We start from the raw sequence: 14,034 nt of genomic DNA, 5'->3' as shown, positions 1-14,034 counted from the left end.
TAGTACAACATCAATTGAGAAAAAAAAAAAAAACAATTTTTTTTTTTTGTGGTTTTACCTGAATACATTAACTTTCAGAATAGAATACAATAAAATACTGAGAGGTTTGTGGTTCATTTTTTCTTTTTTTTGTGTGATTAATTTTGATTTTTTTTTTAAGTAAAAAAAGTTATTAACATTTTTTCATTGGAAGCACTTTAGAAAATCTTAAGTTCATAAATAGAATTAAGTATTGGGTTATTGCTTATTGGAAAATGTTAGAAATGTTTAACCATCAGAAAGTTCCAGCTACTATAAACATAACTATTAGTATAGCTATGATAGCAACAAAAACTTCTTTTGAATTCACTTAGGCAATATTCTTAATATAAGTTAATAAATTCCTGTTAGATCATTATTTAACTGCAGTTAGGCCTTGCAAGATAAAACTTAAATTTTTTTTTTTTTAAGCAGGAAATTTACTTGAGACATGTAGATTGTTTCAACTAACTCCAAACTGTACTTTCTAACAACCATAAAAACACTCGAGATTAATCGATTGATCCCAGTATTATATATAATTATATAAAAAAAGAAAAAAAAAATGGTAAAAACATCACAGAAGAAATTGCTTTGTCATTTACTTCAAGTTTGTATTACAAGTTGTTAAATATTGATTTCTAACTAAGGCAAAGTTGCATATTTTAGACGTGGTGGAAATTAAAGTTCCACTTTTCTAAAAGGCATTAGTGGCATTCATGAAGTGACAAAGAAGACAAACAGTACTGTAGACTTAGCTTGTCTATAGCTTAGATATTGTATTATCCTCTACAAGACTTACTACTACTACTGTACTATCAAGGAAGGTTTCTTAGTACTGATAGAAAGAAGGTGTATAATCAAGTGATTTAACAACTTCAGTATAAACAGATGTGGAAGAGGACCAAATTACTTTTAGAGTAGTTGACTTAATCTGTTGCTTCATCTAGTACCACCATCTGGTTCATGGATGTCTTTAGTAGAGTGCATTCTGTTGCAAAGTTTTACTCTGGCTCCCTAATTTGAAAGGATTTCTTCCCATCAGTCTTGGAGTCCCTGAATGAGTGCTACCTTGCCTCATCTGACTGAATCATTAAAAATAAATTTTAAATTGATAATTATTTTTTAAAAAATTTATGTAATTAAGATAAAATCACCCAAGACTTGTACCTATTTTACTGACCCCATTGGAATTTGAAACAGAGAAATGAAATTTTATTCTGAAAGGTAATTTAGTTGAACACTACCATTTCTACCACAACACAGCCTCACAAGTATTTATATTTGCAACAATGACTGGTATGTATGTAGTTATTCATGGAGTTTGTTTTATCTATACTACCAGAAAAAAAGGACATTTTATTTAGCCATTGCTCTTACAAGAAAATGAAGAGATTTAATTTGTTAATCTGTTTTGAAATAGTGGGTGTTGAGAAAGCTCCTTAATGATAAATGGCATAATCAAACAGTTTATAAACACATAGTCCTTGTAAAGAAAAGATGGCAATATCACTTCGTATTTTTAACTTCAGCTCAACACAACAAATTTGGTAGTGGGCAGAGTTGATGTAATCAACTCAGTATTTGACTGTTACCTATTTTATCAATCTGCCAAAAAGATGAAAAGCAAAGTCAACGTTCACAATATATGAACTTGGAATGCAACAAAATACCATGAGATATTTTATCCAAAACTATATATTTCTCTATTTCACTGACCTATGTATTGCATACAGACAGCTGTCTGTAAATTCAAATTGGAAGCAACAAAATTCTGAGAGGCTTAAAGAAGTTAACTTAATTATTTCTAATTCAATAAAAATGGATATGACAGTTTGTGAGAAAAAGGTGGAGAACTGGTCTTCAGCTTAGCCTTATAAACATATTGCATATACAAAAACTATGAAAACAGTAACAATGTATTCAAGAATAATAATGACAGGCATAATGCCATCCATATTTTGATGGAGAGAGATACAGTTGATTAAATCAAGCCAGGACATGACTGTTGCTTTGCTTTTCAGCCTTCTGGAATAAATAAAATAAAGTCAAACTCAGAATGTAAAAGGGCATAACAAAATACCACAAGGCATTTTGTTGGGTGCTGTACCAATTTTGATACTCTACCATCCTAGACAACAATGATGGTGATGATGATAAGAACATCATACTAAATTATTCAAAATTATGACATTAAAGTTCATCTGGTACAAAGAATATGTTACTCATGTGAAATTTTAAGCGAGCAGTTTCTTCAGAAAAGAAAATGTAATGGAGGGATTGAATGCAAATAATTGATAGCTGCAGACATTATTCCATTCAATGCTTCACTAAGCAACATCGAATGAAATATGTACAGTTTTATTTAATTTCTTCTCTCAAGACAACTTGTACACTTGGATATGGAAAGACAATACGCTGCACAAGTTGTCTTGAGAGAAGAAATTTTCCTTACAAACAATTTATTCACTTGAGATAACTAGTGCAATGTATTGTTTTTCGATGTCTGAATGTAGACAAACATATTAAATAAAACGGTACGTAACTATATTATATATAGATCTATATATATATATATATATATATATACATATACTCACACACACTGTCAAATTATATGATAACATCGTAAAGTAACTAATCAGTTGCATTGTGATAATTTCCTTTAAATATGAGGAGCATTCCAAAGGTTTTGAGACATTTTTAGGAGAGGCAATTGTACTAAAATTACAATGATCTAAGACAGTTATGTCATTACTATACATCTAATAAGCTGACCTGCCAACTTTTTTTTTTGTTCTAATATATACACATTAACTTCAATGAAGAAAAAATTGACAGTGACTTCAAAGTTTCAGGTTCCTCACCTCCATCAGACTGTACTTTACTAAGGTTCTTTTGGGTTTTTGGCATTATATAATTGTATAGTCTTTGGCAACGTTATTTTTGTGAGGGTAGGTTTATATATATATATATATATATATATATATATATTGTGATGAATAAGTTAACAGTTAAGATTTTAATATATCATAATTTATGTGTTAAACTTCTGAAAGTAAGATATTGTTTGTGGCAATTCAACAGGAATGCTCAGACTTAATAATTTAACTCACATGCTACAAGAAACGTTTTTTTAAAATTTTTGTTGTGAATAAACATAAGTTCAACTTGATTAACTGTCTAAATGTCTGAGACATGTTCTTGATAATAAGCTTGTAATTTTTAAAACCATTAACCTCATCTATACAAGTGAGAGATGTTTCAATACTATACTTTGGTCAATAAGTCTTATTGTCATCTGGGTGTAAAAAGTAAGATATTTTTTTCAATAAAGATGAAGCTATTAGTCTAAAGAATTATGATTGTAAGAATTATACTTCTAAAAATCAAAAAATAAATTGGCATTAAAAAAAAAATTTCAAAAGTGTTGCTTCAGTGTCTGTTCTATTTTTTAATCATGTATATATGGGCATGTGAGAAGAATATGCACACACACACACACACCTGAAAGTTCAGACATAAGATACTTCTCTTTAAAACATTTGCCATTGTAATTCAGTACAAAATTTCAAATATAAACCATTTGATATGTACTATATATATATATAAATTGGGTGGGGGTGGTGAAAAGTCATGGAAATATTGGCTACAACAAACAAAATAAAAAACCAAAATTAAAAATACATACTTCAAGAATTGTGTGCAAGTGTATGTATACAAAACATTAAAATAATATCAAAATTGCAACTTAAAGACCAAAATTATGACATAATTTTGCAGTGAATAATGGAGGGAAAACAAATGGTTTTCTTGTTTTTTAATGTAAAAATGTTGGGACAAGTAAAACATTTTCTATGTATTTTTCTAAGCACCAAATATTCTGAGAACTTTCAAGGATATGTTTATGGAATAGCATCTTTTTCGTTCGATAATATTCTAGTATATCAAGATGTCATGTTTGTTCTTCTCGATTGTACAAAGTATAAAGAAAATATTGTCACATAAAAAGGAATATAAAATTATAAAACTGGGAGAATAAATTTGAAAAATATCAACTCGCTAAAAAAAAAAAAAGATTCAAGGGGAACAACCCATCATTCTGCGTAGCATTTGTTGGTTGATTCATGAGAAAGTGACGAATAATGGAAATAATGATCATGGCTGAGTTACTTCTCTTGCAATACACCTTGAAGAGAGAAAAAAGAAAACCGTATATTAGGTGTACAGACAATACGCAGTAATCGTTTGATCGGATACAAATAACCGAATCATTTTCAAATCACTAGTCTTTATTATTATTATTATTATTATTATTATTATTATTATTATTATTATTATTATTATAGTAGTAGTAGTAGTAAGAACACATTGAACACTGTTTAGAAACAAGAAACAGAATGGTCATCTTAGATCTGCTCATTTAGAGTTGATGTGGGACTTAAATCCTTTTATCTAAAGTGAAACCTTGCAATCTTTTATGCAGAGACTAGAATGACTGTCAATGCAGTCGCTCCACTTATTAGAAATAGCAACCAAATTTCCCTCAGATAACATACCACTATCTTAAACGAAAGCTAATTGGATTTTGTAGTCTCTGATATACAAAAAATGGGATGATTAATGCTGGAATGCCTTTAATCTCATATTTCCTCACCACCAGTTGGCCTGAAGGTAAGCAGCAATAAAACCTATATTACAAACTGTAAGCCCAAACTATAGGTGCAGGCATTGCTGTATTGGTGGGGAGTTTGCTTCCCAACCATGTGGTCTTGAATTCAGTCCCGTGAGTGGATTTGGGAGAGATAAAGTCTGTCACACACACACACAGACACAGTCGTAACTGTGTCGTAAGAAGCTTGCTTCCCAACCACATGGTGCTAGGTTCAGTCCCACTGCATGGCGCCCTGGGCAAGTGTCTTCTACTATAGCCTCAAGCCAACTAAAGCTTTGTCAATGGATTTGATAGACAGAAACTAAAAGAAGCTCATCACATATATATGTATGTATATATCTATGTGTGTGTGTCTTTGTGATTGTCCCTCCCCCGGTTGACAACCAGTGTTGGTGTATTTACAGTCAGTAAACATGCATGAAGATAAGCGAAAAATACAAACTCCATTCACAAACAGACACACACAATATATGACAGACTTCTTCAGTTTCTATCAATCAATTTCACTCACAAAGTATTGGTTGACCCACAACCGTATACAGAATGCCTGCTGACTACAGTCAGGCAACAGAACAGAACCCCTAACCACATTTCCAAAATGAAGTTCTTGGTTCTTGACCACACAGCTATGCCTGTGCCTATACAAACATCTATTTCATATTCAAATCAAAAACAAAATATTTGTGAAAAAGAAATTCACCAAATGGAATACAAGATTCAGTAAAGGAAGAAAATAAAACTGACCAAATTGTAGTCATCATTCATGAAGGCATACTCAGAGATTCCTGAAAGACAAAAGAACAGAAATACTCAGGAAAATAAAACTAAAATGAAATAATGAATAATAAAATGAAAAGTAAAATATTACCTTAAAATGAAATTAAATAAAACGAGTTAAAAAGTAGAAAAAAAATGGAAACACAATTACTGTAACTACACACACACACTGGTGTCACACAACTGGCACGTAAAAGCATCCATTACACTGAGTGGTTGACATTAGGAAGGGCATCCGACCATAGAAACCATGCCAAATCAGATTGGAGTCTGGTGCAGCCTCTCTGCTTACTAGCCCTGGTCAAACTGTCCAGCATGGACAATGGATGTTAAATGATTACAATGATGATTTATATATATATACGTGTGTGTGTGTATATATTGTACATCATGATGGCACCTGTGCCCAGCGTCACCTTTCTGGCACTTATGCCGGTGGCACGTGTAAAGACTTTCAAGCGAGATGTTGCCAGTGCCGCTAGACTGGCTCCTGTGCAGGTGGCACGTAAAATATACCATTTTGAGCGTGGCCGTTGCCAGTACTGCCTGACTGGCCTTTGTGCCGGTGGCACGTAAAAACACCCACTACACTCTCTGAGTGGTTGGCGTTAGAAAGGGCATCCAGCTGTAGAAACTCTGCCAAATCAGATTGGAGCCTGGTGTAGCCATCTGATTCACCAGTCCTCAGTCAAATTGTCCAACCCATGCTAACATGGAAAGCAGATGTTAAACGATGATGATGATGATATATATATATGTACACACACATTTTCACTTCTCCTCCTGTCTCTTATAAATCTTTTTATCTCACACTGCATATGCATGACATGTAGGATCTCATTACTTATTGGCTGCTACCAAGCCTAGCATGTGCACTCATCCTACAGTCTTATGTTAATTCTCCCTGTATCTCTCTCTCTCTCTCTCATATATATAATGTAAAACATCACTGGAGAAATCAGCAAAACAATCAACATTTATTTACACCAACTATTATTATGCAAAGACTATTATCATCATTATTATTATTATTATTACTAAAATGCACAAATGTATCTGGAAAATGAAATAAATTATCTCAAGAATATTGTTTTTAAATTGTAATCAAAAACTGAAATTAACAAAATAGAATAAAATATTGTAAAAACAAACCTTTGCTTGCGTTATAAGATTTTCCCTAAGTTGATAAACATCCATTTCTGAAGGGAGCATTTGATGTTCGGAAGACAATTGTCCTTGTTCCCATAAGTGAGAATATAGTTCATGGTCCGTAATGCTGATAGGGCTACTGAGATCATTGACAATCCTTTGTGTTGGTGCTAATCTATGGAAAATATCCAGTGCTTCACTATAGATGATAACAGAAAAAAAAATATATTTATATATATATGAATATATATGATGATGATGATGAATGTCATCATATATATTTGAATATTATTAAATACTGACTTGATAGTATGACATATTTTACAGATAATGTTCAGTCATATTCTATTAAATTTCTTAAATCACATCCATACCTCTATAGTCTTTTTCATATATTTATTTTACTTTGTAATTGCATATTATTATTATATATCAAAGCCTTACATCACACATTTTCAATTTACTTACTAGTACCCTTTACCACTCTCAGAGTATCTGTGAGCAAAGGTTACAGAGGTATAACTAAAAATGTTGATACAAAATAATATATAAAACTATTACAATTTAAAATAAATATCGAAAATCATAATATATACATTTTAGATGGCTAACATGAAAACTACAATGTAAGTATCAAGGTATCTATGTGTAGTTAAATGGATATCATCACTACTACAATGTGAGCATAATATATTAAAGAAAAAAGTAGTCAGAATTGGGTATTAACTATTTACTTAGTGCTTTCATCTCCTTTAGGGATTTGTCACAAATTGGTGGTGACTGTCATTAAAAAGATTACTGCAGACCATAATAGAGATTAACAGATTTCATTTTGGCTGAGTCAGTCCCTTGCTACTGAGTTTTATGTGTAGCTGCACAGGGTCTTCAGGCAAGTTATGACTGTTGAACATACCTGAAGACCTTGTGCGCCCACATGCAAAACTCAGAGTAACGAGAGACAGAATTGACCAAAACTGCGTGTGTGTGTGTGTGTGTGTGTGTGTGTGTACAGAGACAGAGAGAGATAATGAGGCAAATAAACAAATAAAACTGCTTAGGCTAGATATATATATAATATACATACATATATACATGTCAATAGAGAGGGACAAAGACTGAAGATATATTTATACATTCATATAAATATATAGATATCTATATATATTAATAGAGCATATTTACAGAGTACAAAGACACAGAAAACTGAGGGAAGAAGGTATGAAATTTCAAGTCCATGCATCATTATCTCCATATCTGCTCACCTGATTCCCCGTATAACTATTCTTTACTCTGCAGACTTTGTCCTTGATAAAGATTTCAGAGTGTAAGTCCAAATCTCTTGAGCACTATTGTTCTCTATATTGAGCATTTCTGGATCTCATCTATTGACTCTCTCTCTCTCTCTCATGTGTGTGTGTGTGTGTGTGCACGCACAAGTGCACACATATACACACAGAAAGATGTGTTAGTTTGTTTACACCCCCTAATTTAGCAAGACATACAATAAGTACTGAGATCACTGGGGTAGATTTATTTGACTAAACCCTTCAAGGTGGTGGACCAGCACGGCCACTGTCCAATGATTGAAACAAATAAACGATATGTATACACACACACACATATATGTATATATATATATATATATATATATATATATATATATATATATGTATGCATGTATGTATAAATATATATGTATTCGTCTGTGTAATATATATGTATATTTGCACCAACAGGTACATGATGTTCCACACATCAGGTATCACAGAGCAATATGAGATGAAGCATTTTGCTCAAAAATACAATGAACCACTTGGTCCAGGAACTGAAACAATGTTCTCATTATTGTGAGTGCAACACCCTTAACCACTGAGCCATGTGTCCTTTCACACACATATAGAAAACGTATGCATATACAGATAGATATATGTTAGTGTATATACACACATTCAGATATATATATTTCTATGTTTGTCTGTGTGTCTTAACAATGTTAGTGACATTTGTTTACAGCCAACATAAACAGGTTACCCAGTACCTCAGTTGTTGCTGACCAGTGGAATAATGTATTGAAATCAAGAAGGACATCCTGCCCTAAACTGCCACAGAGCAGAAATTCAAGGGAAGTTTACCTACTGCTCTGCTACTGATGTTGCCAACCATCCTGGCCATACTGAGCAGCTGAACTGAATATCCCTGGACCAGTGAAGAGGCTTACAATGATATTGTGTCATTTCTAGCACAACGTACATTCTCTCCTCTTTTGATTGTGTTGTATCAAGTTATAATAAAAACACGCCCAATACTTTTTAGTAGAGGACTGACCAACAAAGGTTAGTAGGCTAAAACTGAGATTGCTGTCACCCATCTCCTTGTAAAAGTTTAATAAATACACAAACATATGTGTATTCTTTTAATTCTTTTATTTGTGTCAGTTATTTGACTGTGGCCATGTTGGAGCACCGCCTTTAGTCAAACAAATCAACCCCAGGACTTATTCTATGTAAGCCTAGTACTTATTCTATAAGTCTCTTTTGCCGGACCACTAGATTATGGGGGATGTAAACACACCAACATCGGTTGTCAAGCGATGGTGGCAGGGACGAACACAGATACACAAACATATACATATAATATATAAACGACGGGCTGTTTTCAATTTCTGTCTGCCAAATCCATTCACAAGGCTTTGGTCGGCCCGTGGCTATAGTAGAAGACACTTGCCCAAGGCGCAATGCAGTGGGACTGAATCCGGAACCATGTGGTTGGTTAGCAAGCTAGTTATCACACAACCACGCCTGTGTGTATATATATGAAAAGATAGAACAAAACTGCAAGGATAGTATTACAAATATATAAAAACAAAAGTGAAACAAAATTTTTTAAAATAGCTTTATATATCATTTAAATCAGGTGGGGAAACCCCCACCCATAGGCGCAATTGCACCTGCGAGCCCATGTTATTGCACCTGCAAGCTGGCATACTCATATGTACAGAATATAGTCAATTTTTTAATTATATAATTTATACAATACTCGTATGCCTCTTTGTAACATAGGTCACATTTCCACTATGACTTAAAATGGTTATACTCGAACAGAAAATCGTCCAGCAATTGCCATTTGAATGGGAATTTTGTCTTCACTATAAAACACATATTGCTAAGTTTGTACCACCCCCTTGAGACCCAACTACAGTCTAGCTGAAAAATTTAGAATACCTCATGAGTAATATAAATGTCCTAAATTCAGCAGTGGTGTTAATGAAGATGTTACGTGTTAATTTAATGAATTAAACTTATCTTTATTAATGTATATCGAATTATACATAGATATATACAAGATTTACACAGATATAAGCGTTAGAACTTATGATCCGCCTGCAAACCTTTTTTTTTGGGGGGGGGGGAAATTTTTGTGCGCCACACTAAACAGTTTCCCCTCCCCTAATTTAAATACTAAAGAAATTTATGAATCATTGTACACACACACACACACCCATACATACATACTAAAAATCAAAAAGCAAGCACACTATGCAGCAAACTTGAGATGATGCTATGGCCAGACAGAGGTATTATAGCTTACACAAAAAATCAGTGTTTACAAGACATTTATACTGACAATACTCTTGTATGCTTGCGAAACATGGGCAACTCATAGTAGATACATAAAAATGCTTGAGAGATTCCACCACAAATGCCTCAGAAGAATACTGAAGGTGAAATGGGAAGATCTGCGGTCAGATATATATGGAAATGCTTCAGGGGCAAGCTGTGTATCTTTTGAATCGCAGTACAAATTCAAATGCAATAAGCAAGGCACCTTGTATGTCTGTCAAATATGAGGCCACCCAAACGGTCATTTTATGGGGAATTACAATTTGGAAAATGATTTCAATATTAGCAAAAGAAACAGTACAAAGACTGCATTCATGATAACTTAGTGAAATTGAGAGTTGTTCAAGTCTAGGAAGTGAAAGTAACTGATAGAAACAGATGGAGGTCTCCGGTAAAGGAAGGTATTGTTAGCTTTGAGCAAGCCAAAAGGCAGCATGTACAGTTAAAATGCACTTTGAAAAATGGGAGTTATCACTGATGCCTCAGATAAGATTAAGAATTGTAAATGATATGTTTGTGAGCAACATCTCCTGTCAAAAGCTGGCTATATAAGCTACATTAAATCGTACATTAATTTGTGAAATCAAAATGTATCTAACAATAATTTATTATCTTTTTATGGTAACAACACCTCTGTGGTATTTAGAAAAAATTGTCAGAGTAATCTAGGTTTGAAAAAGCACATAATATTACCATATCATAAATAAGCTATATGAACCATGTAGAAGTTTTGAATCTTATCTGTTATATATGTTTGAAGTTTTGCAGGGTCATCTGCTGGTTTTAAGATTCATCTCAGAGCATATGTAATGCAGATTATTTGGATAATGTACATTAAGTGTGACAGCTATCATCTGTTAAGATAAAGTGATCATCTCGAGCACACCAAAAAATTCTTGAATCAAAAAATGACAATCAATCAATCAATCAATCAATCTATCTATCTATGTCATCCTACAGGATGCCCCAAAGATGACAGAGAACTAAATATGAATTTAAAATAACAGCAGAGCAAATAGTTTTACAAATTTCAAGTTTTAGCAAGAAACTCCTCTTTTGCTAATTCACAACTCTTCTCAGTTTCTGAAGAGCTACTGAATTAGTAAAAGCAGAGATTCTTTGCTAAAATATTAAATTTGTAAAATACACACACACACACACACACAAAAATATATAAACAGGAAAAAAAAAAGGAACATGTAAAATTAGTATAAAGAAATTGTCATGAGACAGAAATCAGCTACAATTGATAAAATTTATCCATTTTTTTTACTCCTTTTTCTTTCATTCTAGAAGGATAAAAGAGGATGCTGTTCAGAGCCATGACAAACATCATAAAATAAATAGGGGACAGCAAGCTTAGTCAACAAGCCAGGTTTTCATTTTAGATCCTGTCACTGACACTGAAGGCCTAAATTCTATACTTCTGTAAAAAATTTGTACTTTCAGCCAACATGTAAGAGATGAGTGAAACTCATTAGATTGTCTTAGTTATAATTTAAGTTCAGAAGCATGTTTTGCTATATTGTATATGTTTCAGTCATTGGAATATGGCCATACTGGGGTACCATGTTGAAGGGATTTAGTCAAACAGGTTACTTCCCCACCAGTACTAACTTTTTTTTAAGTCTGACACTTATTCTGTCAGTGTCACCCCACCACCACTACCCATGTATATGTACTATGGGCTTCCACAGTTTCCATCTACCAAATTCATTCACAAGGAATTGGTAAGCCTGGAGTTATAGCAGAATATGCTTGCTTAAGTTATTAGACAGTGGGACTGAATCCAAAACCATGTAGTTGCAAAGCAAGCTTCTTAAACACACAGACATGTCTGTGCCTGTTTTATTTTGAAAAAAATAACAGAAAATTCAGATCAAATTTTGAAGTTAATACAAACTGCTGCATACAGTTTTTTCCCCCTCTTTTTGAAATCTACACTTCAAGTCTTGTGACAAAATGATACATCATCATTGTTTAACATGAGCTGGCCAGGCAGAAGACTGCACCAGACGTCTGTGTCTGTTTTGGCATGGTCTTTACAGCTGGATGTCCTTCCTAACATTGACCACCCAACAAAGTTTTAAAATAGAGAATTCATTTGTGACAAATTCTTTAATCCATTTTTATACTATGTCTCTGACAAAAATGCTTTTATCAAGAATTTGGAATGAGCTTAGCTAAAACAGAAACTTTAAGCTTTCTGAATGGATTTGATAGATGGAAACTGAAAGAAGCCTGCAGTGTATATATATGTGTGTGTATGTGCACATGTGTCTTTGTATCTGTCCTCACCATTGCTTGACAACTGGAGTTTATTTATGTCCCCATAACTTAGTAATTCAGCAAAAGACACTGATAAGTACCAAACTTTAAAAAAGAAAAGTACTGGGGTCAATTTGTTCAGTGCCCTAGCATGGCCACAGTCCAAAGACTCACACAAGTAAAAGGTAAAAATGAATACATATGAAGCTGATGTTTGCAATACAATATCTTAAAACTATGATGGTAGTTTTATCCATGTATTTTCATGTAAGCATTTATATAATTAATAAAATTTTACTTGAGATTTCAATTAAAACAAACATTTCAATACAAGCAACACTCAGTGGGTTAATAACATGGCACCAAGAGTAGTCTTGGTCAGGTTGGTATTGAAAGGTTTAAAGTAAGTACTAGAAAATAACTAACAGATGAATTTTGTTTGGTTGTTGGTATAGAGCAAATTTTGAATTAACTATTAAGATACTAATGTTCAAGTACGAAGATGATACAATTTCAGCTCTACTTCTGTAGAAATAAGGAGAGTATTTTTTGCATTCATGAATGTATAGATGTGTGTGCATGTTCATTTATATATATCGTCGTTTAACGTCCGCTTTCCATGCTAGCATGATCGATCACAAGTACCTTGAGAGAAAAGTTGGACCTAAGAAGCATCAGTTGTGGTGTGCAAGAGTGACGATTGCGCTGGTATGGTTATGTGGCGAGAATGGATGAGGATAGCTGTGTGAAAAAGTGCCACACCCTAGTGGTTGAGGGAACCTGTGGAAGCGGTAGACCCAGGAAGACCTGAGATGAGGTGGTGAAGCACAACCTTTGAACATTAGGCCTCACCAAGGCAATGACTAGTAACTGAGACCTTTGGAAATATGCTGTGCGTGAGAAGACCCGACAAGCCAAGTGAGACCATAATCCGTGGCCTCTGCCAGGGATATAGCCAGCCCACTTATGCGTACCTTTCCTTCATTGGACACTAAACTCTGCTTGCGAAGACCTGTTGGGGCAAGTGAAATCGAAATTGAACCAAATTCAATGACTGGCACCTGTGCCAGTGGAGCGCTAACAGCACCATCCAAGCGTGATCATTGCAAGTGGAATGTAAATAGCACCATTTGAGCATGATCGTTACCAGCATAGCCTTACTGGCACTTGTGCCGGTGGCACGTGAAAAAACATCTGAGTGAGGTCGTTGCCAGTGCCGCTGGACTGGCTCCTGTGTAGATGGCACGTAAAAAACACCATTTTGAGCATGGCCATTGCCAGTACTGCCTGACTGGCCCTCGTGCCGGTGGCACGTAAAAGCACCCACTACACTCTCAGAGTGGTTGGCATTAGGAAGGGCATACAGCTGTAGAAACTCTGCCAGATTAGATTGGAGCCTGGTGCAGCCATCTGGTTTGCCAATCCTCAGTCAAATCGCCCAACCCATGCTAGCATGGAAAGCGGACGTTAAACGATGATGATGATGATGATGATGATGATGATTAACATATATGTTGTGTATTTGTC

At 34.1% G+C, this 14,034-nt stretch overlaps 1 protein-coding gene across 2 annotated transcripts in view; it reads right to left on the bottom strand.

Moving 5' to 3' along the window:
* Positions 1-6: 6 nt before the first annotated feature.
* LOC106878294 (zinc finger protein 569) overlaps positions 7-14,034 on the bottom strand; it is a 65,261-nt gene continuing 51,233 nt past the window's right edge. For both annotated transcript variants that reach the window (XM_014927479.2, XM_014927478.2), the window contains exons 3-5: positions 6,623-6,818; positions 5,438-5,478; positions 7-4,207 (exon numbers count right to left, since the gene is read on the bottom strand). In XM_014927479.2, the coding sequence (XP_014782965.1) occupies positions 5,455-5,478; positions 6,623-6,818 (220 nt within the window). In that variant the 3' untranslated portion in view covers positions 7-4,207; positions 5,438-5,454. The remainder of the gene's footprint in view (positions 4,208-5,437; positions 5,479-6,622; positions 6,819-14,034) is intronic.

This window comes from Octopus bimaculoides, chromosome 3 (genome assembly GCF_001194135.2).
Source record: "Octopus bimaculoides isolate UCB-OBI-ISO-001 chromosome 3, ASM119413v2, whole genome shotgun sequence".
NCBI lineage: Eukaryota > Metazoa > Mollusca > Cephalopoda > Octopoda > Octopodidae > Octopus > Octopus bimaculoides.
The sequence above is the reverse complement of the archived record's forward strand: the minus strand, read 5'-3'. Positions and strand labels throughout refer to the sequence as shown.